The 26344-nt window shown below is 41.7% G+C and overlaps 1 protein-coding gene across 1 annotated transcript in view; it reads right to left on the reverse strand.

The window, feature by feature from the left end:
- The window catches only part of LOC103373882 (probable E3 ubiquitin-protein ligase HERC1), a 46749-nt gene extending 20530 nt beyond the window's left edge, over positions 1–26219 (reverse strand). The window contains exons 1-40 of the mRNA XM_008303889.1: positions 26166–26219; positions 22437–23439; positions 20736–20831; positions 20459–20641; positions 18358–18570; positions 18003–18101; positions 17783–17879; positions 17532–17675; positions 17161–17288; positions 16658–16802; positions 16345–16516; positions 16054–16188; positions 15710–15875; positions 14905–15030; positions 14253–14477; positions 13427–13579; positions 13032–13164; positions 12404–12607; positions 12057–12284; positions 11456–11629; positions 11137–11251; positions 10828–10945; positions 10339–10540; positions 9834–10134; positions 9696–9744; positions 9574–9619; positions 8494–8747; positions 7124–7321; positions 6830–6950; positions 6446–6686; positions 6157–6323; positions 5828–5980; positions 5633–5730; positions 5326–5421; positions 4105–4272; positions 3721–3960; positions 3545–3628; positions 2731–2959; positions 1230–1524; positions 101–888 (exon numbers count right to left, since the gene is read on the reverse strand). Coding sequence (XP_008302111.1) covers positions 101–888; positions 1230–1524; positions 2731–2959; positions 3545–3628; positions 3721–3960; positions 4105–4272; positions 5326–5421; positions 5633–5730; positions 5828–5980; positions 6157–6323; positions 6446–6686; positions 6830–6950; positions 7124–7321; positions 8494–8747; positions 9574–9619; positions 9696–9744; positions 9834–10134; positions 10339–10540; positions 10828–10945; positions 11137–11251; positions 11456–11629; positions 12057–12284; positions 12404–12607; positions 13032–13164; positions 13427–13579; positions 14253–14477; positions 14905–15030; positions 15710–15875; positions 16054–16188; positions 16345–16516; positions 16658–16802; positions 17161–17288; positions 17532–17675; positions 17783–17879; positions 18003–18101; positions 18358–18570; positions 20459–20641; positions 20736–20831; positions 22437–23408 — 7756 coding nt within the window. The 5' untranslated portion in view covers positions 23409–23439; positions 26166–26219. The remainder of the gene's footprint in view (positions 1–100; positions 889–1229; positions 1525–2730; positions 2960–3544; positions 3629–3720; positions 3961–4104; positions 4273–5325; positions 5422–5632; positions 5731–5827; positions 5981–6156; positions 6324–6445; positions 6687–6829; positions 6951–7123; positions 7322–8493; positions 8748–9573; positions 9620–9695; positions 9745–9833; positions 10135–10338; positions 10541–10827; positions 10946–11136; positions 11252–11455; positions 11630–12056; positions 12285–12403; positions 12608–13031; positions 13165–13426; positions 13580–14252; positions 14478–14904; positions 15031–15709; positions 15876–16053; positions 16189–16344; positions 16517–16657; positions 16803–17160; positions 17289–17531; positions 17676–17782; positions 17880–18002; positions 18102–18357; positions 18571–20458; positions 20642–20735; positions 20832–22436; positions 23440–26165) is intronic.
- Between the last annotated feature and the right edge of the window lie 125 nt (positions 26220–26344).

Below are 26344 nucleotides of genomic sequence, written 5' to 3' on the forward strand. Positions count from 1 at the left end.
TGGCATGTAGATTTTGCTTTGTGACTTATTTCAAAATGTACAATTTGCAGCAATGCAAAACAGTGTCCTAAGTAAAACATTGGTGTTTTTATCTACATACCTTTGCGTTCTTTGTCCTCCTGCAGTCTGTTAAGGGCTCCTTTGTATATCATGACTTGAGCTCTCTCCAAGTCGGCAAGAGACACAGTCTGTTTGATGGGACAGGGCCTGACTGCCCACTTCACCATGCTCTGCACCACATACTGCAGCACTGATCTCAGCTCAGCACTTTCATCCCATTGTTTGCTGCTGGCCTTAGACTGGTCAGGGTTTGGGCTGGAAACGGGGCTCACTGAGGGGTTGGGAGGATCGTGTTTAGGCACGAGAAGCAAATCTGAAAGCTTCTCGCAGCTAAAAATGACAGTCAGGGATTTCAAACCTCCAATGAGAAGGTATGAGACTCTAACTGCTCTCAGCTCAAGTGCAAAGATATCCACTTTGGAGGTTTGGGATGTGTGGGGAGGCTGAGCTAGACAGGTCAACTCCTGAGGGTCAGAGGTCTTCGCGGCATCTTTGGTTGAGGACGGTGATGGGAACGGGTCTGTCTCAACCTTCTGCTCCTTAAACCTTTTCCTCTCCTCTTCTGTCAGCCATCTTACATCATCTGATAGTTCTTCATCCAGACAGCACTGTGTCTCACCGTCTTTCATGTTCTCCTCAGAGTATTTCCTCTTGGGAGGTGGATGTGCCCCCAGCCACCCATGCTCCTCCAGCAGCCCCATCAAATAAATCAGATCTAACAACACCGTCGGTTTGAGGCCTCCGAGGCGGGTGACATCACAGCAGGATATGTCACAGGGCTCCAGTGAGATGATCGGCATGTCGCTGGGTGACCAAGAATTCATGGAGCTTAGTTATTGGGAAGGACGGGAAGAACCCACAGATACAGCATGGAGTGACACCAGGACGGATTCAACAGGGATTAATGGATTTAAGAATGAGGAGGAAGAAGCAAGAAGAAAGTAAGATCAGGGGGGTAAAATGATGAAAGTAAAGTAAAATGTTAGACAAATTACAGAGAGAATGAAAAATAAACACTAACAGAAAGGAATTAGAGTCATACACATGCTGAAAGGGCCAAGACAAGAAAAATCGTTTCATGGAAGTTAATGAGAATCATCATTTAAGAAACATACGTAAAGACATTATAGTGTGAGCTAGTGGGCATGTGAAAATATTTTTTGTAATACCTGACAGAGAGGTCTGCCTCCTCCCACTGAAGCTTTGCCAGAGCGCTTCCTTCTTTCAAGACCCCGAGAAGAATGGCTCTGCGCCCACTGGGCTTGTGCAGGCACACACCTCCAGCACGGAGACCGCTGTCGACTCCACCGATCACAGCCAGTACCGGCCACACTTCAGTGCAAAGAGCGGCCAGCTTGGCCTCCGTCAGGGACCGACGGTGCGGCAGCAACTCCCTTGTGTCATCGCCAGCCAGGTCTTTGGCTTTGTCATTCTCTTCCCTCTCAGTGTGTGCAGAACTGAGGCCTGGAGGAGAATGTCAGACAGTGAGAATCAAACAAAGACAAGCTTCTCTTTACAAAATGTGATTTATACTGTAAGTACACGTGTCATGATTTTATCAGTTGCTTCTGTTTCTTAGAGATTTTTGAGAAGCCTTGGGAACCTCGTCCACTCGTCGTCATTGTTGGAGCAATAAGCTACTTATGACTTGCAAAGAAGTGTTAAAAAAAACAGCTGTTGTTTGGAATGGGGATGGCAAAAAGTTAATCCTACTACGGAGGAAAATGGACTCGCATGTCACCGTGCTCACATATGTCTTGGGGATATGTGAAGTGGCAAACACATCAACACATCTGTAAAGACTGAGATTTTATAATAAAGACAAAGTTGGTGTCTTTGATAAAATATGGGACACATTACTGAAGTTCTGTTAGGATAAAGACTAAGGTGTTTCTTTGGTAATACAATTCAAGTTATAACCCAAGATGTGCTGTACCTGTTCAGTGTTTTTCTTTTTTGGTTGCAGTCCTACCATACTGGTGAAAATAATAAGTATGTATTCATAAAATAGACATATAGGTATGCACAATCTGACCTTAGCCTGGGGAAGACCATTTGTTTGAGGATTTAAGAATACATCAATTACTGTGTATCAGTGCATTTATATTCACACATCCCCATGTTAGTTTGCTAGGTTTAAACTTATGGTTGTACCACTGACTAAGCTGAAGCAACAGGGTGCAACTGACGTGGTGGTCTAATTGTCTATAATATGTATGTATATAATAACAATATAATAATAATATGTAAACAGCTTAGCAGGGAATATATGTGCTGTCTCCAGGGACAAGTAGATTTAAACAAAAAGAAGGAAAATGGGGAACAAAGTTCTCTAATGTGGGGTGCTACTATGGTGTAGAAGTTAAGATGCAGATGATAAACCGCAACTTTCTTGGCTAAAATCTGACCAGGGAACTCTGCTGCATCCCTAGCTACCCCTTGTTTTCTTCAATGATCTTTCAGTCAAGGCAAAAATTGGCAAAAAAAAAAAAGATTAAAAAATATATTTCTAGTGTAGAAAACATGTTTAAAAGTGATTAATGAGTAAAATATTGTTGGCAACACAAGTATTTTACAAGTCTTTGCAGAGCTCTGCAAACGTAATCTTCTGGTTTAAAAAAATATCCAAAAACTTCTATTTGACACCAAAATCTTAAGTGTGTGTCTGACCTGTACTGAAGCCTCCTGAGTCTCCATCTTCTCTCAACAGGGGACCGATGAGCTCCAGGTGGCTGTGAATGTGCTGGTTAATATGTGGGGACCACTGGTCGCACTGATGAAGCCTACGCAGGAGCTGCACTGTTGACTCCAGCAGCACGGTGGTCTGAGGGCTGCACAGAGGCTCCCCAGGGAGTAGATTGCTGGGCATGCCTCTCATCTGGAGATCACGCAGTGCCACCTGTGAGGAATAAAGAGAATAAATTATATTGGGCCACAAAATATGCTTGGAGTGTATTTTGAGCATGCAACATTTTTCTGAATTTTGTTTTAGTTTACAAATTACTAGGCAGATGATGTAGTTGTTAGTAACGCTTCCTCACATTCAGTGTGAGGTCATTTGAATGTATGAGAAGCTGTCCTCATCTTTAAGCCTTAAAACACACTTATGATGAGACAGGATATAAAGATGGAGGACAAGAGCACCACTTGAGTGCACGTTAGAAGTGACTTAATTGTCATTTTAACCTAATACAGATGGTATAGCCCACAGTACAACACTCCTCCAGGACCATGGTATTAGATAAAACAACACAAATTTCAAGAGAGTACACAGAACTACACTAAAACTACATAGTTCTCCACAGGATTACATAAAGTGCATGTGTGCAAATAATGCAAAAACTGCATAAATTTACTAAAAATAGGACAATATCAACACAGCAAAAGACTTGGTACCAGTGTGCCTACTGTGCCCTATGCATCATGTTGTCCAAAATAATGTAACAATTTAATAATAACATGGAGTGCACAGTATGTTAAATACCTTCTCTCCAGGATTACTGCTGTAGAACAAGACACAGGGGTACAGCTCATTGGCAACCACACCTTCAAATGCCAACTTCGGCTCCTGGGAAGAAAAACACAGACAACTATTAATGAAGAACTCTGTAGGCAATTTGAGCAAACTCTTGAATACTGACTGTGAATGTTCGATCAAACCTTGTCATTCTTAGCAAATGATACAGTGTGAGCCTCCATGTCCAGGATGCAGGTGATGGTGTCACCCTGAGTGAAGGAGGGAAGCGTGCGGACCAGTTCCCCTCCATGGTACAGGTTGCCACTATAGGCCCGATACAGCCACATGTCAGTGGTGGTATGGTGGTTGTGATCTCTAATTGGCCAGCGTGCGACGCCAATACATGTGCCCTCATTGCCTCTGTTTTCTTTGGTAATGTAGAACTATAAAGAGAGAAGTTGGATACATGTTGGGTTTTGAAAATTTCTCAGCACAGAGTGGTCAAATCTGGTCAGTGAACAATAAAGGGAGATTTATTGTAGGGTGTGATTTTTTTTCCCCTTTGTGTTGCAGACACTAGTATTTACCTTCCATATGAAACAGCCAGACGTAATGGCTGTGGTTGCCAAGCCGTAGCCTTTCCCTCCTGAACCATGGGAGAGGATGTTCCCACTCTCCAGAGAACAGCAAATTAGCTTGTGTGGGTCAAAGGAAAAATCTCCAATGGGAATACATTCATCATAGCTGCCAGGATTCTGCAAAACAATGTGGTGGATACACATTTAAGTATTGTATACTATAAGAAAAAACATACACTGCAAAGGGAAATAGCAGTGGATTAACAGAAAGAAAAATAATAAAGTGATACAACAACATGATGTAACGGCATGCAGCCTTCTGTAAAATACTAGAAGCAGTGAATGATTCACTGAACACAAAGAGACAAATACGGCCTTAAAATTACAAACACCACTAAATCCACAAAATAAAAATCCTGAAACAAAACCACAAGAAACTGCAAAGCATCACTGAAAACAATTAGTAAGTGACTGAAAGTTCCACTGTAAATGAATTATCACTGTGTAGAAAATCACATTTTCACATGATAATTATACTGTTGGTATTCTTGGAGCAGTAGTTCCACATTAATTAATTTTGTTTGTATTTTTCTGTCCTCTCCTACTTCTCATCCCACCCCACCATGGAGAACAGGCCCATCTGTTCCATCAAGTAGTCCCGCTGTTTTCAGTTCCACTACTGCCAGGAGTGCATTTCACTTCTCCGTAAACATAGCATTTTCTCTTGGATTACTGCATTCCTTTGCTATTTTCAGACAGTAATAAAAGCTAACAGCTTTCTTTTCTGATATTGTTGTCAGGCTGGTGGTTGGCTGGTAGTTTGGAAAGTTTGATAGAATTGTAAAACCACTGAAATGTGATCTAATGTTTTGAACACAAACCTGAGAATCATTTATACAGTAAAAGTACACTGCATGCACGCTATCACTGCTTGTAATTACTTCTGCAAATCAAAACCATGGATGTATGGAAAAGTAGAAAAACTTCGATATTTTTTATAGAGGCGACTGATCAATTTTTGCACATTTTCTTTGCTAATTAATGTTAATCCTGTTTCTTGGCAGCAGATCAAAATTGAGGTCATGGGCTATATTAGGGAAGACTTGTCATAGAACTAGAAGGCAAATTATATAGCTTATATAACAGCAATATATAGTAAGAGTTACAGAACAGTAAGAAGTGCATTGGTCTGTAGTGCAAAGTCTTACTAATGTAATAACATGGTTTTACCCCTGTGTGTTTTTCAGCTGCCTCTTCATGGTTCCTCTCCGCTAGTGGTTCCTCCCACATATACACAGACAACAGCTGAAACAGTTGTTTAACAATCTAGAAAAGAACACACACACACACACACACACACACACACACACAAAACAGGGAAAACGTGGGTCAAATTATTGAATAATTCCATCATTGCGATTCTTTCAGTAAATACACAACATCTAATTCTGAAACACGTCATGTCAGTTTGGTTTTCAGGATAAATGTATGTTTTCTTGAGCTACTTGCATGTTGCATTTACACTTTTGCATCATACCTCTTCGATCTGAACAGGCTCAGAACAAGCAGGTAACAGTCTTTCTAAAAGATGGAAGGCCAAAAGCTTCGTGCGGAGGTTCTGGAAGCGTGGAGATCCTAAAAAGAGGAGGGCATGCGTTAAAAGGAACACAGGTGTGATGCAGTGTATAAAAATGTCAATGCTGATTTTCATATTTTTCTAACACTTCCTTACCTAAAGAGCACTTGTGTGAAATAATGGCCATGAGTGGATCGATCCATTTGACAAAAGTAGAAAGTCTTTTCATTACTCTTAATGACAGCACACGCCTCAGAAACACCAAGTAATCTGCAAGCTGAGTTTCAACCACTTTGCTGTTCTCGACTCCTAAAATAACACAACAGAAGAAAGAAGGCACCCAAAATGGGCTTTTAATTCAATGCCTTCACAAATGCCATGTCTGTCCTTTAAAACAACGAGTTTCATTGTGCTGTTTTATGCCATAACATTTAATTACTAAAAAAATGAATACATTTAGTTTATTATATCTAAATTTGCCACACCAACTAGACTTGTGTTCTTGCTGTTGGACTCCAGATCTGTTCTCTCAGCCGTTCCCCTCTCTGCTGTCTGTTGTTGGTGGAAGTTGTACAGGATGTTTTGGAGCTGCTCACACATCACCTCCATCAGAGCGTGGGATACATCTATAGGCAGCAAGTCCTCACAGGAGCTGACAGCACAGGGAAATTTGTTATGCAAATTGAACAGTGGCAGGAAGGAGAGCAAAGGAAAACAATGGTAGTAGAAGTCTTGCGCACTTCGTCTGTAGCTGTTTACTGTCTTTATTCTCACCTTGCTGCTACAGTCAATATCTGAAGCAGGCGGGCACAAGCTAATCTCACAGCCCCACTTAAAAGCATGGATCCAGATGTCGTTGCTGCAAACCAGCCCTGATTCATCAGTGCGCAGCTGTTGTTGGTCAGCATGGACAGGATTTCCAGGATGCCACATTTGATGATGAGCACCAGATCCACCGGTTGGTAACAGAAATTCAGTGCAAACATTGTGGCTAGTAGAAGGTGCTGGCATGAACCTGAGTATGACAGAGACAGTATTGCTCATATAGACTGGCTACAATGTAAACTACAGCAAAAATAACCAGTGGGCAGTTAGAAAATAATGTTCAAGTGAAAGTGCAGTGGGTTAAACAGATGTGGACCACAATAATGAGCATACCTGGCTGTTCTCGTTCAAGCAGGACCCTCTGTTTGAGGACACGCACCACCTGCTGGTAGAAGGTGTGGGCTGCAGATTGTAGCTCTCTTTGTGTCTCCAAAGAGGCTGAAAGTGTGCCGCACTGGATTGAGATAAGAGAGAATGCAGATAAATAGCATTGTAATGACGAAAAATCATGAATATAATATCTTGTGTTTCTCATCTCTCCATCTGGGTCAGATTAATAATTCACTAGAATTCACTCCTTCTTTCCACTTAACACAAACATAGTGTCAGTATGATTATTAGACGCACCATGTAATGCTGAGTTTCATACTGAGCTCCAGTGTGAGAGCCAATGATCTGTGTTCCCAAGGCGAAGCATCCAGAGAGGAACTGGAGCTGCACAGACTGCAGCAACGCAGGACACCGTGGGGACACTGCGGCTCCACTGCTCTTTTCCTCCATCTTGGACAGGAAGGCTGACATCTGACAAAAGGCCTCCAGACGCATCTGACCACAACAAAGCAATAGTTAGCTGTGAGTTAAGGCTCTGAAATTTAGTCACAGAACACTGCCATGGGCCCTATTTCAACCACACAAGTTGAGCAGCATGTGCAAAGTAGTAGGTCTTGGGTGCACAGGCTGTGTGGGCAACTCCAAGTATACGTGTTATTTTGGTTCATGTAGGAGCAGCAGCGAAGCGTTGCAAAATGGCTGGCTTAAGTTAAGTACAAACTGGATGACAACAGAACAGTAGTGAAAGGCTTCTCCAGTAAAGTATAATGTTTCAGCGGTGTGGAGCAGCATATCCTCTCAAGAATAATATATTAAATGTTACTTTGACTAATAAGAAAGTTGGAAAGGAGGGTAGTGACACACAGAGGATTGATGAGGTGCTATAATACGACATCTCCAACATAAACAGCAGAATAAAGAGTGATAGTGAGGTAGTCTGATGCATGTGGTACTGAATGTGGCTACTTGTTAAATGCCTAGTATCATTTGCAGTTGATTTATTAAGGGTAAACATAGTGGACGGTTGTGTGTAATGGCACTGCGCTCTGGCACGCAACCTCTTAAATCAGCAGCTGCAGATTTATCAACATATGTGTCCTGCTAAATTCAAATGGCTGCTAGTTTAGTTTTTATTTTTTTAATAAAAGAGAAGCTTTTTACATAATATAAACCAGATGTGGAAATCAGGAATCACTTATTGTAATTCATAGATCAATGCAGAATGCTTTTCTGACATCCCTGCTTCAAACACAATAAACGTCAATTTAAACAAATTTACTAGCTGGACAGTGATCAAAACGGTTTATTGCATTTTAGTATTATTCCATCATTGCTGTCCTGCTTCTCTAACAAAAGGACAGCCAGTAGAATAGGACTGATGTATGTTTGAGATGTCTTTTCTCAGTGCAAAGTCTAAGATACACTTTCTATTGAAATACTAACATGTCACTTTGTGCTGCCTCATTTGAATAAACCTCCCACCTGTTTGCACAATGTGCTTTGTCTTTGGCACCAAAATACCACACAGATGCGCAGAAAATTTCAAGGGCAGGAAATTACAAAACTCTGTGCCGTCTTACTCATTTCCAGCAGGTGAACAGCAATGATTAATTGTTTGCTTGTAACGTCATGTGGACAAAAAAAAACAAACAAAAAAACACAATCACCTCAGCCCGCTGTTGCTGTTGAAGAATGGCAAAAGCAATGGCCTTTGGATCTGCCTGACTGTAGCTCTGTCCGCCCGGCAGGGTTGGTGAGGAGGACGGTAAGTGGATCAGGCTTCCACAGACAAAGTGGAACACCTGGTTAAGAATAGGCAAAGTGTTGTTGCCGTAGTGGGACATAGTGGTGGTTGGGCTGATACACTGCCGCAGGCGATCCCAAGCATCTTTCATAATCCCCAAAGAACACAGAGGTAAGCCTAGAGCAAAGAGACCAAAAGAATCAAGGCCAGTGTTGTCTCAGCACACTCTTTCACTGTTTATTTTTGTATGAAGACGGTAAAACAAATGTCAAAAAGCAAATTATTTAACACGTAAACAACTTGTGCTCAGAGCCAGGAACTTCCAATAAGATACTGTAAACCTATTTTTTTCAAATTTGTTTGAGAAAAACAGTCAGATGCCCATATTACCTTTACCTTCTGTAATCATTGCTTCTGTTCATACTGTTTAAAAGCCTCTCTCCAGGCGTTGTTCAAACACAGACAGACTGTCATATTTAGAAGGTTTTTCAGTGATCAGATAATCCTTTCAGCCTAAACATGGCTTATACGCAACTTTACATCTTTGTTTTCTTGTAGATCTATGATGTCCCTGACCCAGTGCACCTGGAGCACACCAGACCACCTACGGCTCTGCTCACACACTGTAAAGCTACTCTATGCTACACAAGTGTGAAACCCTGGCCATGTTTGTCACTTGCACATCACAGTTTTAAGGCAGAAATGCTCAGCCATGGCATTTACTTTTTTTCAAACAGGTTTTTTAAAATCTTGATGAAAATCTTTACGACATCTCTGCCAAAATGTAATTTTAATCGTAAATTTAATCCTTGTTTTGTGTGGAAATGTATTCCAAGTTTTAGCAGTCCAAGTTACAGGTTTTTATTAAGATACCCTCTGTTTGTATCACCTAATCCTCTACCACGGCTCAGCACAAGGTAACTGTCTGGTGAAACTGTAGGTTTCAACACTCACAACAAACATTAACTGATCAAGTATTTACGAGTAAAACTTCTCCACTTACCCATTTTATTCTTGGAAGTTCCAGAGGAGTTTTTGGGCTGTTCAGACTAAGTAAGACATAAACAGTAGGTTGATATTGATACTGAGCTGTAGGGAGAAGCTTTGCTGCAGCGCACGACTTACCTGTTTTCGTCCATTCACAGGCGTTGTACAGGATTCTGTTGATGATTTCCTGGAAGTGAGATGATGCAGATAGTAAAACAAAACACAACTGCACTAAAACAAGCCAAACAAACACACACTGCATAACACAAACTCTACCTTGTTTCAGTGTTCACAGCCTGACTATTCTCCCTCTCGCTGGGTTCTACCCAAGCAGGCCTGACCCCCAGCAGGAGGAAGAGACATCGGGACACCACCAGATGGCAGGCAGCAGGGAAAGACAAGTTTTCCTCTGATTCCCTGTGCTTCTCCCACTGCTGCTTGGGATCCGGCTCTCGCTCTGGGCTGACAGGGCTCTCCATGCTGCTGGGGAGGGTGGAAGTACCAAAAGACTCGTAGACTGTCACATTCTGCTGAACTTGCATGGCTTCACGGGTGGCCATGAATGACTCAAGGACTTCTGCAGAGACAGGAAAAACAATGAAGAGTCAGGTGTGGAGTGATGATGATGGTTTGTGTGTGCTTGTGTGCACATTTTTTATATTGTTGTTGTTGTTATATTATTTTTACTCTTTGTAAGTCTGCCTATAAGCATTAAAATACCAAGAAAAACATTTTTAACATTGCTGAAGTAAGGCCAGAAGCAGAGATATGCATTTCTAACCTGACAGGTACATACGACTGTTGCCAAATCTGTCCTCTTCTCCAGCCTCTTCCTGGTTGTGGTTTGCTGAGGGAGACAGGGGCACCTGCACCACTCGGACAGAGTGCCCTCCTGATTGCTGTTCATGATCCTTTACCATCTGCTCCCCTGAGGTGCTTGGCTCCTGTCTGTCTCCATCAGGACTTTGAGGGGACTGAGAGATCTGCAATTTAAAGAAATACGTTCAAAACACCTCTGTTTTTTCTTATCAAATTCATCAGGTTGTGTCAAAGTCCTATGATTAAAAAACAAATTATGATAAAACTGTGCAACAATTGTTGATAATAATCCAAAGAACAATTATGCTGTAGTATTTACAGAACAAATATTAAGCTATATATTGTTTTTAAGTTAGTCTGTGTCAGTATAATTCCTCAACTTTGTTAAAAAATAATCAGTTCTAAATATATCTAATAATAATGCTAAGAGGTATATCTTTGGTACTTGTACCTGTTTGGTTGCTGCCTGCACCTGTGACATCCGTGGAGAGTTTTTAAGAGCCAACAGAGTGCTTCGGATTTTATAAACTGTTTCATAGACTTCAAACAGCACCTCACAGGGCTCATATCTGTCTCAATAGAGCAGATAAATAAAGTGGATTATTGGTATTATTTCAAACTACAATATGTTACACAATTATACTCCATTCACATAATTCCAAAAATGACTACAAAAACGTCCACATATCAGCAGCCTTCCTGGTGAATATTAGTAGCCTTCAAGCAAGGTTTCTGTAAATATAACATTTGTACTACTGACCTGTCCTGCCAGCAGGCCTCGTTCTGCAGTCCGGTGTGTTTCAGGAGAGCAGCCAGACTGCAGCGACAGACAATCTGCAGCAGACAATCACCTGAAGAGCCACCGCTTTCCCATTCTGCTCTCACAGACAACAATACAGCTGAGTTACAATCAAAGTCACAAAAGGAAAAGCACAAAACCTGCTGACAAGAATTAGAAAAAATAATCTCTGTACAAGCTTCTCAAAATAGGCAGTTGGTGTATTATCAGCTGTACATTTACGATACCCGACTTCAAACACAGGCATGCACACATGAACAGACACATGCAAGTCAAGTACCTTTGGTGTGAGCATACTCCTCCATCTTCCACCATAGACCAGCTGCAAGTCCTCTGGAGGATCCCAGCGCCAGTTCAAGTAAAGTTCTGGTTTCCTCAGTCAAATTCAGCTCTGCTAGTCTGGCATCACCACTGCCCAGCAGCACTACCTCCGTCAGCCATGCCATGCTAGATTCTACAGGGCAAAGCATCACAGAAAACATATGTGTAAACGACACACTGCATTAAGATTAATATAGGCTAGTTCTTTATTTGAACAATAACAACATATTTGATGTGCATATGTAACTCAATACAAGTCTGTGTCCTCATAATTTAAGATATGCACTATGCAAAATAAGCTTTCCAACTCTGACGTTGACAGTACAGATTAAGTTTAAGATTGATCACCACTGATCAATCTTAAACATTCCTCTTCACTCATTAGTACTCTCTGTAACATATTCTTTACCTGTAATGTAGTTAACAAAATGCTTTCATGATTAGTGTTACCAAACACATTACGTAAACACTGAAGTACTAAAAACTGCATTCAGTCGGTGTCTATTTCCGAAACATTTGCACATGTGAATGTCTGGACAGCATGCAGTATGTTTTCCTACCCAGCTGTTCAAAGTCCATCTCAAGACCATTCCTGAGCAGGACATTTGATAGCCAGATCTCTGACGCTTTCTCCTGGAGTGAGGGCAGCGGGCCTTGCAGCATACCACCAAGGCAGCGACCGACTGCCAACGCTACAGAGCGTTCCAGGTCCAACAGCCAAACCCATCTGCACTCCTCCTCCTGCTGCTGCTGCTGTTGTCCAATGCTTGTGTTTTCTTCATTTTTATCTATAATAATAAGATTCCTTGTCATTGTTAAACTCATCTTTGTGTTCTGATGTATCTGTGACAACTGTACAGAAACTGATAACATCAATCCAGAAGAGATAAGAGTCACCTGAACTGACCTGAACAGGATTTCTGAGCTTCAATTCCTAGTTCTTGTTCCTCCAGCAGGACTGTCTCCGGCAGCAACCTGTTGAAATCGTTGAGGTGCTCCAACAAAGCCAGTAAATGGCTCAGAAGAGGTTGAACCGTACCCAGGGGCAGCAGCAGCAAGGAGTATATGACCTGGCACAGCAGGCTGCCAGCCACTGAATTGTACAACACCACTGGGAGACGGAGTGAGATAAGTGAGGAGGATTATATTGACTGATAAAAATAACTGGACAGATAAATACACATAAACAACAGATAGAGAAGCAGTAGAGATTAAAGGAGAGATTAAAGATTACATCGTGGATTTTAAAATCCATTTGTAAAGATTGTAATGTATATGTGCTCGTCTTGCAATAAAGTGTCATCTCCGAGGTTGACTCAACCAGATGTGCACTTTATGGTCCAAACCTATGGACCTGATGTTGTAACAAACTGTCCTTCCACTGATGATAAAATAATAAAAAGTAAAATATTATCAGGGAAGTGCTTTTCATTGCATTTTGTGACTGTGATCTATGCATACAATTTGCACAACAGCAAAAAAGCAGAGCAACTAGGGTAAAAGGACACACAGGTGCTAACAGTCATTCTTCTTACTGTGCAGCTTCTTGATGATTTGCTTGTCTGGGGAAGTCTCCTTCAACAGTTTGGTTGATCTCCTCAGTGTCTCAGCAGCGCAAGGAAGAAGCAGGTAAAGATGCTCGCGAAGTAGTGCAACGCTGCTGTCATCCTACAGACCAGCAAGAAAAAACATAAATGCAACTATGAGCCTAAAAACACTGGGTGAAATATTAAGTCTAAACAAATGTAATTACAACAAACTCTGGGCTCAGGGTAAAACACTTGGTTTAAACATACATGATTAGTCAGCATAAGACTACTGTGTGCACAAAACTTTCACAAATGTGTGTTTCTAGGCAGCTATGTCTGTGAAACTGTTCATTTTTGTTTACATACTGCACATTTCCAATTGTGTTTTAGCACTTATTTACCTCGGGACTTGAATGGATGTAGCAATGAGCGAGCAGGTGTTTGTGCAGTCCAGACAGCAACTGGTGGAAGTGCGACGGAGGATCAGTTTGTCCCTGACTATCACCACTTAGCTGCTTGTCACTGTTCTTCTCCAGTTCCCCAAACTGCTGCTCCTGTATGAACACATACAGAAATATGAAACTCTAAATTACCAGTAACAATGTGCATAGAAACATCCTCAACTTCTAGAAACTCAAGCCTATTTTTTATGCGTAAAGTGCTTGTCAAGAACAACTAACACACAGTTTACTAGAATAAAACCTCCTAAATTCATCACATTAACAGCAAGTCAAACGTTAACCAGAAAGTAATTTAAAATGAGAGGAAATCAATATGGTTTGAGAGGAAATATGGATACTAATGTAAAAAATGAAATTCTGCTTTAATGAGTGAAGTCATAGAACAACAATTGTGAGGATCTAAAAATGTAGGGCGAATTTACATAGATGGAAAAAGTACATATATCAAAAGACAATTACAAAAATTGTATAATGAGAAGTAAATGTTGGCTTTAACATGGTAAGAATGATGAAAATGTGCCTGATGTTATTCCTGAGAGTGAGTGGGAAGACTTTTTAGACTAAAATACAATGTAAAAATGGGTAGGTGCAGCAAGCTCAACCCACGGTCTAGAGAAAATAATCTTCTGAGTGGCACTGCTTTACAATGTGCTGTTTAATTGGAAATAGTTGTTTTTATTTGTTTTTTTTCTGCCAAATTGTCTGTGTAGTTGCTTACAGCCCAAAATCACAAACACAAATAAACACGAGGTCCTCTGTTCCGTACCGTGTAAAAGCCGATGCTGAGCAGCAGGGTTCTCAGCAGCACCTCTGCTAAGTGCAGAGGATCGTAGGCCTCAACAGAGCTGGATGAAGAGGGTGGCCGGACCGACATAGCGGGTGTCAGCGGCGGGCCCAGGGCTGTCACCTCCCCAAAATTGCTGTAACCGAGTAGAGAAGCTACATGGCTCTGATCCTGAAGACTGCTGAGGACCATGTCTAACTGCAGACGCTATGAAAGAAACAGAGGGAAGAAGAAGAAGTGAATATAGAATAGAATATAGAGGTGACCAAAAACATCTCTGCAGAGGAGCAATAACATTTTCACAGTTACATGTTTTCACAACATTCACGCAGTCTTTAACACATATTGCCTAGCAACACTCCAAGTCGGCACTGTGGTTTCAACAAACACTGTTTTCCAGCTCTGTGCAGCCATCCATTTTCAAGCTGAATATCTGGATCACTGTCACAGTTAGAATGAGGAAAAACAAGCAGCAAAGGCTTAATACCTTTTTAAAGCAGTTTAAATGTCACAATTTAACTGTGTCCTGCATTTACTACCCTCTATATAGACCATATTTCTGATGATTAATATAATGCGGGACAAATACATCTGGCCAATATACCCAGCAGTGCTGTAATGGCATCCTACATACCTGTCCTTTGGAAAGAACATTCAAACTCTGAGGGCCCTGAGGAAGGAGGGAGAGGAGCAGTTCTGTTCTTTCCCTGAGTGGAGGCAGCAGCAGGGACGCACCAATGGACAGCGTGTTCAAAACTGCCTGAGGACCAGCAGAAATGCCAACACAACATAAAAACACACATGGGATCCAGGATTTGTATTTACTGCAAGCAATAACTAGAATTACAATAACATTCACTGGCTCTTACAGCCCATTTCACACTTTTAGTTAAAGATTACAGGATTTACACAGATGAACTGAAACAATATGATTTATATGGTCATTTATGTGCCATTAAAACAAGCTGAGGCCTGGACTATGTAAGACATCTGAAGGTGCCCTGTAGAATCTGGCACCTAAACATTAGCAAAAACAAATAAATTCTTTGAGTCTTGTAAATGTTAAACCACTGCAGACTTGTTCCAGCACATTCTCCTGCATGCTGGGGAATGGCTTGTCCTTCCTCAGACCTCCAACAGCAGGTACTCGCCACCGCTGACAAGGAGCATCCCACAAGACTTTTTATCTTGGAGATACTCCGACCCAGCTGTCTGGCCATAATTATTTGGCTCTTATCAAAGCTGTTCACCTGCCCATTTCCCTCACCCGTGGCAACCTTGATTACGAGAAACGGCTGTTTACTATCAAGGCTTTACAAGATAATCAACATTAATCAATTCACCTGTCAGTATTCATAATGTTTTGGTCCATCTGTGTATTATCTTGCTTCATACAGCAACAATTCCTCTATAGTATGTTACAAAAACAATTAGTTTACTTGTTGTATGGAGTCTGGCATGTTGGTGTCTATGAGTCTGAAGAGCAGGTTTCTCAGGGGCCTGCCCTGAGCACCCAGAACCATGGCACCAGTGCCCCCTGCATGGGCCAAGGACAAGTGGATGGACAGCAGCTTCATGCACAGTAAAAGAAAATGATGGTGGTCCCTGAGGAGCAGATACAGACAGCATTAGCAATGTGGGTCAGGTGACCAGCAGGGAAAGTGTGTGTGGGGGTGAAGATTTTGTTTTACATGTAAATCTATGCTGAATAAAGAAATAATAAAAAGTCACCTTGAGGGTAGTGGAAATGTAATTTGAATGTATGAGTAAAAGAATTTCATACCTTTTAGACAAGAACGGAGCAGGGGGTGTGTCGTTACTGATGCCATCACAGTAACTTTCTAGGAAGTTTCGTAAGTAGGCGAATGTACTTTCCTCCAAGTCCACACAAAAGGGCCTGTGCCACGCCACCAGCTGCCTAAAAACAAAAAAAAAGCAAAAATGTGTCAGAATTATTAAAAAAATCTCCTGAAATCACATATGTGGTCAGTGTAGAGCAACAGACAATATCTCCCACAGTGCCAAGGAAACACAGCCATTACAAAAAAGCCAATTTTAAAGGACTGTGCTTTACCTGTCAGTTGGCACTGCTGTCCAAGCCAGACTGTGAGAAGTGCCAGCAGTGATTTGCTGGATCGAGACACCCTCTAGACCAAGCACTTTCTTGGGTTTGGTAATTGGTGTGGAAGTGTGGCCTTGCCCACACTGGCCCATGGTGTTGTTCCCCCATGCATACACTTCATTCTCTGACAACAGGAGAGAACCATGTGTTGTAGTCAGAAGGCTTAAATCCCCAAATTAAATTTCAAAGCAAATAAATTAAGTTTTGTTTACATATGTACAAAGATTTCTAAGTGACTAAATATAAACCATTGAAGATATCTTACCATGGGACAGGGCCAAACAGTGACTATCTCCACATGAGATATCAATGATCTTAGTGATACTCAGGTCTTCTATGAATCTGGGCCTTAGTGAGGTTGTTTCAGAGGAGCCACATCCTAAACATGATCCACAGCCCCATGCAAATACCTATAGATATAACAAAAATCTGTAAATTGCTGAGAAAAATAGTAATTTGGTCCTTCATAACCTTCCGTATCTTCATTTATACAACTGTGTGTTACAGATGTAGCCAAATACAGACATATTATTTAGACTGAACAAGTGCGGACAACGAGAGCAGTATTCAGAAAAGGTTAAAGTTTCTAAAAGGGTTGGTTAGACAGTTACACATTTTTAATGCTTCTTTTTCTCAGTAGATCATTTCCACAAGTCAGCTGGTTTGTGAAACACAGCAGGTATCCCCTCTTAAATTGTCTTAATTGTCTCGGTAATAGCCATGTTTGACATTGAAAATCCATATCTAACCCAAAACACAGCATCTTACCTGTCCTGCAGAGGTAAGGGCCAGAGATGACTGGCTGCCAGCACACACTTTCCTGATGATAAATCCATGTAGGGCCTCTATGACCTTGGGGCGATACACACGATTGGTGTCTCCATGACCCAGTTTACCTGCATGGATGAGTCATATCAGAGAACCTGCATGTGTTCGCAGTGGCTTAAAAAAATTCTGTCATCAAAGGACACAAATGGCATTGCTATGGTACTGCGCGTTGGATGAAAACATAGTGTGTTATTACTCTTAAGACCATCAGATTTTCCACTCAAGCAAATTTCTATGCTCTGACGAAGACCAGTTTACACAGATGCTGCATTTTGTGTTCAAATGAGACTGTACGTCATCTGTAGACTCACCATTATCTCCTCCTCCGAAGGACCACACAGTACGTCCGTCCTGCGCCACAGCGATAGTGTGGGAGCTGCCACAGGCCACCTGCCCTACACCACTGATATCCTTCACCAGCGTAGGCACGTTGCGACTCTGGCTGTCACTGTGACCTGCGTCGGATGAATACACATGACATCAGAGGTTGTTGCTAACATACCACAACAATGATTTCACTCTGAAATTCGTGAGACACAATCAAGCAACTTAAGGTGTGTACCAAGTCTGCCAAAGTCCCCTTCTCCCCACGTATAAAGCTCTCCATCATTAGTCACTGCAGCACTGTGTCTGTATCCAGCAGACACACAAACAACAACCTGTAGGAGACATCATTACATATAAACAAGTATAAATCACAATGCTTTCCATGAAACAAATACATATATAAAATGAGAAGACCTCTGCTACATTTCCCATCCGTGCATTTCCTGCGAGCTTACTTTGCCTAACAGCGGTCCTTGTATGATTTTGGGGTATTTCTGTGTTGCACTGTTGCCATGGCCCAGTTTCCCATATTCTCCATCACCCCAGCTGAAAACCTGAAACAAATATTTAGAAAAATGTTCATCTACAGAGGAAGCACAAGTGTGTAAACAGCAGTTAAGTGTAAATCATGACTCCCACATGCTGTAGTTGGTTTGATTTTCCTAGACGAGTACTTCAAAAGTAAATAGTGGGAAAGCTCTGCATAAGTGTATTATATGACAGGAACAGAGTAGGACTGCCAAAACTGTTGAATTTCAAAAATACAGTCTACAAACTTTTAAAATATGTAATAATATTTTAACTTCTCACCTCTCCCTCTACAGTGATAGCCAAAGTGTGACCATCAGAGCCCTTGGAGGAGGACACTTTCTTCATGTTCCTATGGGGCTCCAACACAAGTTTCTTGGGCATGGACTGATTGTTGGAGTCCCCCAGACCCAGACGGCCATAGCTGCCTTTTCCACATGCTTTTACTGAACCATCTGCAGACACTGAGAAGGTGCAGTACTGGCCTGCCTCAATCTGAAAGACGGACAAAGTGGGCATCAAGGACGTAATAGGGAGCAATGTAAACTGGCGACTAAAATTACACATTTACTAAATATGCAGTACACAGCAAAGGTGAGTACAGCCCCGTACAAGATCACTTAAACATCAAATGATTCAAAATGGTATCACCTTACAGTAATTGCATTACTTTTACAATGAGAAGTATTGTATTTAATCCTATTTAGAGTTCAGTTTTATCATAACAAAAATACAGGCCCCACAGCAGGAGCTCAATGCAGCTAAAGTCATTGGCGATGTTCACATCTTGTATCATTTTTAATACTTCATATGTCCACCTTTACTTTTCGTGACAGACTCAGTCCTCCTCCGTATGGAGGGTAGCTGTGTTGCACAAATTTCTGCAGAGAGGTTCTGTAATTCTTTTTTTTCAGCCGGTGTTTGCTGGAGGGGTTGTGCTGCTCTACCGTTCTCTTCAAAATGCTCAACGTGTTTTACTTGTTTCAAGTCAGGCAACGTACTTGTGCAGGTCATAGTTTTCCCTTTTTCTTCTTTAGAAACTCTTGTGTGATTTTGGCAGTGTGCTTAGAATCATTATCATGCTGAAATATTCCTTTTCTGACAAACTTCGGCAGACTGGGAATCATCTTGTCTGCCCATATTGAGGTATATCTATATCATTCTTCAGATGGTGACAGGTTCTCTAACTTAGCGATTCCAGGTATATTCACCTCTGATGAATGAGTGTCTACTTTGGCGCCTGTACTTTCAATGTAGTCTTTCGAAAGTATTTGTTTTAAGTTGCTCATAAGAGGAAAATAATAATGCAATTCTTGACAGGCGATATAATTTTAAGTCATCAGACATTTAAGTGATATTGCCCAGGGGTCTGTTGTATAATGTATGTATGTGGTTCTGGCATGCTTTCAATTTTCTAAACCCACAGCTGTTTACAGAAGGCTGATATCATTCCAGTGATATCAGCACTGGAATTTTAAGCTGTTTCAAGGTGAATTTGTGCTTGTACAGTAAATACAGTTTTTAAAACCCAAAGGATGATGAGTAGGCTTCATGATGTCCAAAAACTGTTCTGTAACCATTTTATAAAAAGCCATAAGTCAGCTCAGCTCTAAGGCATGCGAGAGCTGCATTATTGTTACCACAAAATTACAGATTATAAAGACACAGGCCGGACTGATGCTGGCATACAGATTATACTTAAAGGACGAGTTTACAATTCTAATCCAATACACATTTTGTCAAACTAGGAAAACATCTCCTCACAGTCAGCTAACTCTCTGTTCTGTTTGTGCTCTGAAATGAAGCTGGTGTTCGAACACAGCCCCACTCGTTCCATGTGGAGTGAAACAAGCAAAGTGGCCTGGAATGATACACTCGACGCCACTCCAACATGTTATGTGCATGCTAATGGACTAGTGCATGTTTGGGCATGTGCACAGGAATGGGGGAAATGGAAGAGGAGGGGGAGACTAGGGAGAAGGGGCAGTGGGAGCAAGTGGGGCGATAAATCTGGCACATTCTAACTATCTAAATGTCAACCATCTTTCTCCAGAACTGCCGACTGCATCTTTAATAATAATAATGATACAAACAAGCAGCTGAAATATTGCTGAAAGAACAAAACAGACTTGAGATAGCGATGAGTATAAGTAGAAAATAAAGGCCTACACTGCGAGAAAGTTAACAAACTGGATTTTTTTTTTTTATAACAAATGTATCCGGATTGCACTGAAATATAATAAATATTTCTGCCAAGTGTAAAACCTTGTATAAATATTGTGAATGTGAATATTAATGCTAAAAATTTTATTAATATTAACATCTAAAATGGAAAAATGACACCCATGGTTCGTGATAAGTGTACTCTTGTGTGTACCCATACCATCTGAGCATCGCTGAAGCCCTGCGTCAGTTTTGGCAGCAGGATTTTCTCCAGAGTTCCTTCTGCCAGCTGATGGCTGCTGTTGCTGCCCCACACATACACCATGACTGTGTCACTCTCTGTACCCGGAGCAGCTGCATCCGTGCTGCAGGAGCACAGGCAGTAGGATGCTAGGTTACAGATCTGTCACGAACGAAAGAGGATGAGGTCCTTCAAGTCAGTTACTGAAAAGTTCTTAATGATGTCAATATACACATGTCACTAAGCTCTCCCTCACCTCCTCAAACAAGCAGAGAGCTGCCTGAGAGAGCCGACAAAGTCCATCCACGTCTTTCTTAAGCACCTGAGTATTGACAGCATCCCCACGGAAACCCTGAGAAAAAAAAAGGATTTATGTGAATTCTTGAAAATTGTGTGTGTTCACTATAGCACAAAACTCAATGTGTTTAGTACAAAGACTTGGATTTACTACTTTATTACATTTATAGGTTGCTATTTCAGGTGCCCATTATTTCTAAACCAGAAGCACATATCTGCACAAGAGAAGCCTCTCTTCTAAAAAAACAGTGACATGCCACAGCATGATCAAGCAAGGAATGAAGTCAAGAAAGAAAAGGAGGCAACGACTTAGCTCTTTGTAGATATACTAGTTAGTGGAGAAAGCAGCAGGCTGTGTTCTGCTTTGTCTTTTCACCAGAAACATACCTAAATTTTGCTTCAAGCTCTGATCTGTCAGGGCTTTTTTTTGTTTTGTTTTTTAAATCTTATATGCAGGACATTATTAACAGGTAAAATCAATATAAACTATGACAAGTGTTGCACTGTGCCCATCTGGACATGATTCATGATACGTGCAGTATAATGAGGTTGTTGGCAATAGCTGCCTCTGGTTGTCAATTGTACAGAAATATTGCAAAGCTGATTAGCCTGCTAAAGGATGACTCAATACATATATCTAGAGAGGACAGGAAGACTTACTCAATCTTAATCCTTATCTGCACACTAATGCATCACTCTGAGCTCCACATGAGGCTGTTCATATGTAAAAACAGCAGTCTACAGGAGGGATGGATGTGGCAGTGAAGAGCCATTTTCTGCTCTTACAGAAAATGGGCCTTTTCTTTTACCAGTATGCTCATAAAAAATTCTGTGAGTTGCCACATATAAATGCACTACCGCTGCAAATACATTCATGCAAAATTAATAAATAAAGTGACAAGGAGAGCACAACAAAGACAGAAAAATTCCATACAGTCAGAACTATCATGGCTACTTCATGTTATCTGTGCTTACAATCTGGAAAAGTATTAATATCCAAAAACTAATAAATCCAACATGCCACATAGTGAGGTTACTAGTGGTCAACCGACTATTGGTCCAGCTGATTATAGGATCAGATGTTTAAATTAATTATCAGTATGTTTGTTTTTTTTTTGTTCCAATTCTTAAAAAAATAAATTAATCTAAAGATGTCCCAACTTAGGCTCTGATGCAGCATTTCTCTGTGCTCTCTTCTTTGTGGTCTTACGTAATGTCCCGCCCACAGCCCTATCTGATTGGTTACACACCACAAACAATAGCCTATCATAACACAGAAGAAATAATTTTGAAAAGGTAATTAAGCATACGTAGGCATTTCAACAACGTTTTGTGCTGGAGTTTGTAATATTCCAAATACTGTGAGCAAAATATTCATTTTTTTCTGCAAGTGTATTGGTTTCAAATATTGGTTCTACATCTCCTTGATTACAGATAATGAATTTTGGTATTAGACCTCAAAAAATTCAATAATGAGTAAATTGATCAGCTCCTAGCCAGGGCAAAGGTCTTTAAAATTAGTTCACAGTCAATTTAATAACTTCTGCAAACAAACTATGACACGGAGACCAGTGGCGTTAATAATAATGGCTAAACAGAGTTTAAAGGAAGACTATTCCAAACATAGGAGAGGTTGAAATATTAGGAACAAGTGACATACCGAATATTGCCTCATCTGGAGAAGAGTTTGATGGATTACATCAAAACCCACACCAGCTGACTGCTGGGAGCTCAGTGAGGAGGAGGAAGACAGTGAAGAGGTGGAGGAGGACATGGAAGCAGCCAAGGCTACCTCCACCCACTCCAGCAGAAACTTCAGAGAGCCTCTCTGCATGGCCAGGCCAAGGAGCAGCTCCAGCGCAAGCCTCCGACCTGTCGGGTCTGCACCACCGCTCCCCATGCTCACTGATGTCTTCTTCAGGAAGTCAGCCACCTGTGCCAGGCAGTCCAGACCCACTGATGGGATCTTATTCTCATTAGCCAGAGAAAGTGGTGGCAGCGAAGCCAGCACGGAGGAAGCTGTGGCGAGCACATCATTGCAAAGCACCGACTCTGGATGTACTGAGGCCGCGTATCTCCAGTTCTGCTGCAGTAACGAGAAGAGCAGACTCAAACCCGTCCTCACACCCATTTCTATGAGAACATCTGTACCTGACTTGATTTTGGATGTTCCCCCTGGCAGGCAAGGCTCTGAGGCCGGCTCAATTTGCCCACATTCAGTCCCACTGTCTGTGGACTGGGAGGGCAGCTGCACACGGAATTTGTCATGATATTTGCTGTGAAGTGCGTAGTAGATCCTCTGTAGAACTACCAGCCTGTGGTGGAGGCCCAGGGTGTAGGAGGTTTGCGTCAGCATGCGGTGAGCCAGCCATCGCTGGCTATGAAGCAGGGATGACAGGTACTCTTCTTTCTCCGCTGATGCACTGGACTCGCACTCAAAGTCTGGCAGGCGTGGGCCAACAAGTTCTTGTATTGGTTGGGCCAGAGTCACCACTTCCTTGTTGTAAAGGAGCTTATTGTAGAGCCCAGCAGCACCATGCCTCCTGGCTGTCTGTACACTGTCTTCAGCTGCCCAGGAGCTATTGAAGTGCTCCTGCCACTTCAGCAACACATGGGTCTGACAAGGCACCATGTCTGAGCATTATCTATACTCCGATGTACACCTAAAACAAAAAAACAGGTAAGCATAATTAAAAGGAGATCTATATAGTATATTGGCAGATTTATAACAATTCACACATACCATTCCCACAAACTTTATTAACATAATGAAACTGCATTTTTATGTCCGTCATCAATTCACAGGCAACATTTGCTGCTGAAAGCCAATGTTCTAATGCGTTTTCCTGCCAAGTAAATTCAGTATAAAGGTGTCAGGTTTCTCCTCAGTGTTGGCTCTTTTCCAGCATACAGTATATCCAGGCTATTGCCACAGGCCCAGTGGGTATCATTGAAATAGGTCAGCTCACCCTTGGATAACAGCTAACCAACACGCCCACTCTAATTAGGGGACTTCTGTCTCGCAAGGTATTATGCCATACAGCACAAAGACATGTTTCTGCACTTTACAATTTATCATAACTTATTAATATTTTCCATCCCAGACATCATCTCTAAGTTGATCATCTGACACCCTGTCTGACGATCCCATGCAAAAAAAAAAACTGGCGCTCAACCTAACCGCCTTATCTGTCTGCATTTTTGTCTGCTTTCCAACCAAATAAGGAACAAGTCTGTTGCTGCCGAGTGGAAATATTGTATCTTAAAAGGCGCTGCTTTTCTGCAAATGCGCATTTTTGCATTTTAGATAATCAGATGTAGTTTGGTTACCAGGCTCTACCCCACTGAAAATTATGCAATCCATGATGGAGGTTAAAGCGTGACAGTCCTCATGACAGTCACAATATGGAGGTCAACATTCACAGCATAGTTGGCAGTTTTTATGGGAATACCAGCTGCGTGACATTAGTGAAAGCACATTCACCTTCGTATGCTAAATCATGTAGGAGCAACAGTAGATTTGACACTCATGCAACTAGTAATATGTTAAATCTGTTTCAGTGATAATGAAACATTTCTAGCATGCTCAATCATGACCCCGACATAAATGAATCCTTGTCAAGCTACACATCACGTTGAAGGTGAACAAAACAAATAACCACCAGGATGGCAGAGTAAAACAGAAAACGCCACACTCTAATTAAAACTTGCACCAAAACGCGAACTGGTACGAGTGAGGGAATGCTAGTTATAGGCTGTGAAACATGTGAGCATGCCACTTTGACCACAGTTACAGAGCGTCATCTCTCTCGCTGTGCCTGAGGCCTGTGGGGCTATATGGTTTCCACTCTGGCCAAAAATAACAGCAAGCATTGATATAGTGGTGGGCTTCACAGTCAAGACTACCAACAACAAGAAACTACTAGCAATGTAAGGCACAAGCATCACTGCCTGCAAACTAGCAAAAGCTGATCTAGCTATTTAGAGTATACAGACACGTCCCAATTATTAAAACAACAAATAAAAACCCATAAAGGTTCATAGGTGGGATGAGGGAATATTAAAGCGGCAGCATACAGACATGAAAAAGCAATATAAATGTACGATTAGAGGAAAAGTAGGAGTCAGTGTTTTGGGTTTTTTTTTGGTTATTAAAACAGTGTCAGAGTTGTAATACTGATGCATCAACATTAGCTGCTTTTTTAGATCATGAACTGAATTTTAGGACTGCAACTTATAATTAATTTCAATATCAGCCAATTGTACAGTATTTGTGTCTATCAGAGTCCAGTGTGAGGGTTTCAAAAGGCTTGTTTTCATCCAACTAATCATTCAAAATCCAAAGATATGCAATTTACATTAAATGATGGCACACTGACAGAATGCATAAATCCTATGATCTAATGAGACGGCTACACATCCTTTTGGCAAGATTAGATTTTTTTTCTGCAGGGATAGCTGGCCACGATCTACAAGAGAGTGACAAGTCAAACGCAACCTCCTTCAGTTTGATTGAAGCTTGATGAGGTGGTTCTGGCACCTGGATGCCCCTCAGACACCTCTGTTTGAATTTAACAGGAGGAGACACCTAAAGAGTTACACAAGACAGGGCTGGAGGTGAATATATGGCCCCTCTGCGGTGATGGGGCTGTAAAGTCATCCAGAAGGAGCTGCAGGAAGTTGCTGGACCAATTAAGAGGGGGACGTTTGGGTTGTTGTTGCCAGGGCAACCACGAGCACAGTTTAGACAATGGATGCGTGGAGGACTGTTAATCACAAACCAGCACTGGATAGATGAAAATAAACAACGTTTGCTCACGAATAATTAATCACAAAATGCCTGACTGCAACTTAATTCTCCTAAGCTAGTGGTATAAAAAGGAACAGTGAGCTAAAAACATGGGAAAATGTAATGTTGCTGGAAGTTAAGCTAGGAGCACGCGCTGAAAAACAAGCTAACTCGATAATTTAATGTATTTACAGAAAGGAGGGAGAAGAAAAAAAAAACAGTCTCGCTATGTGGCTTCTTACTTCAAAGCGTTTTGTTCCCGTTTTGCGGCTTTAAGGCGGTTTTTTTCCATCCCTGACATTAGCTGTGACACCACAGCTCCTCGACACAGCGACGTAAACAGTGAGATATGTGGATGTGAAACGCCGTGTCATTCACAAACACCGGCAACATTATTCTGCATCTGCGGTGACAGCTGAGCTAACGCAGTGCAGTTGCTAGTCTGCTCCATGGCTGTCAAACCGACCAAGCCCCTCCGCTTGCAGGCTGACAGCTCTCAGAAAAACACCCCCGGAGGTCGCCAGCGCCGTAATAATTATATTTTAACCCGACTGTGGTGAAATTTTGAAATAACAAACAGACGGCGGACATATAAGTTACCTTGACAGTAAACCGCCGCCGATAAACGGTTTGCGCTACCTGTCCCGTCCCAGTGAGGTCTCCCTTGGACGCGAATATCATGTCAGCTTCTCCTCTTTCCTCTTCTTCTTCGGTGGTTTGAGCCGCTGATGGGAGCCGATGGTGGAGCGCTGTTGTTACCGCCACCGTGTGTCCGGGAG

The sequence above is a fragment of the Stegastes partitus genome, unplaced genomic scaffold, assembly GCF_000690725.1.
Source record: "Stegastes partitus isolate 25-593 unplaced genomic scaffold, Stegastes_partitus-1.0.2 Scaffold2092, whole genome shotgun sequence".
NCBI classification, from domain to species: domain Eukaryota; kingdom Metazoa; phylum Chordata; class Actinopteri; family Pomacentridae; genus Stegastes; species Stegastes partitus.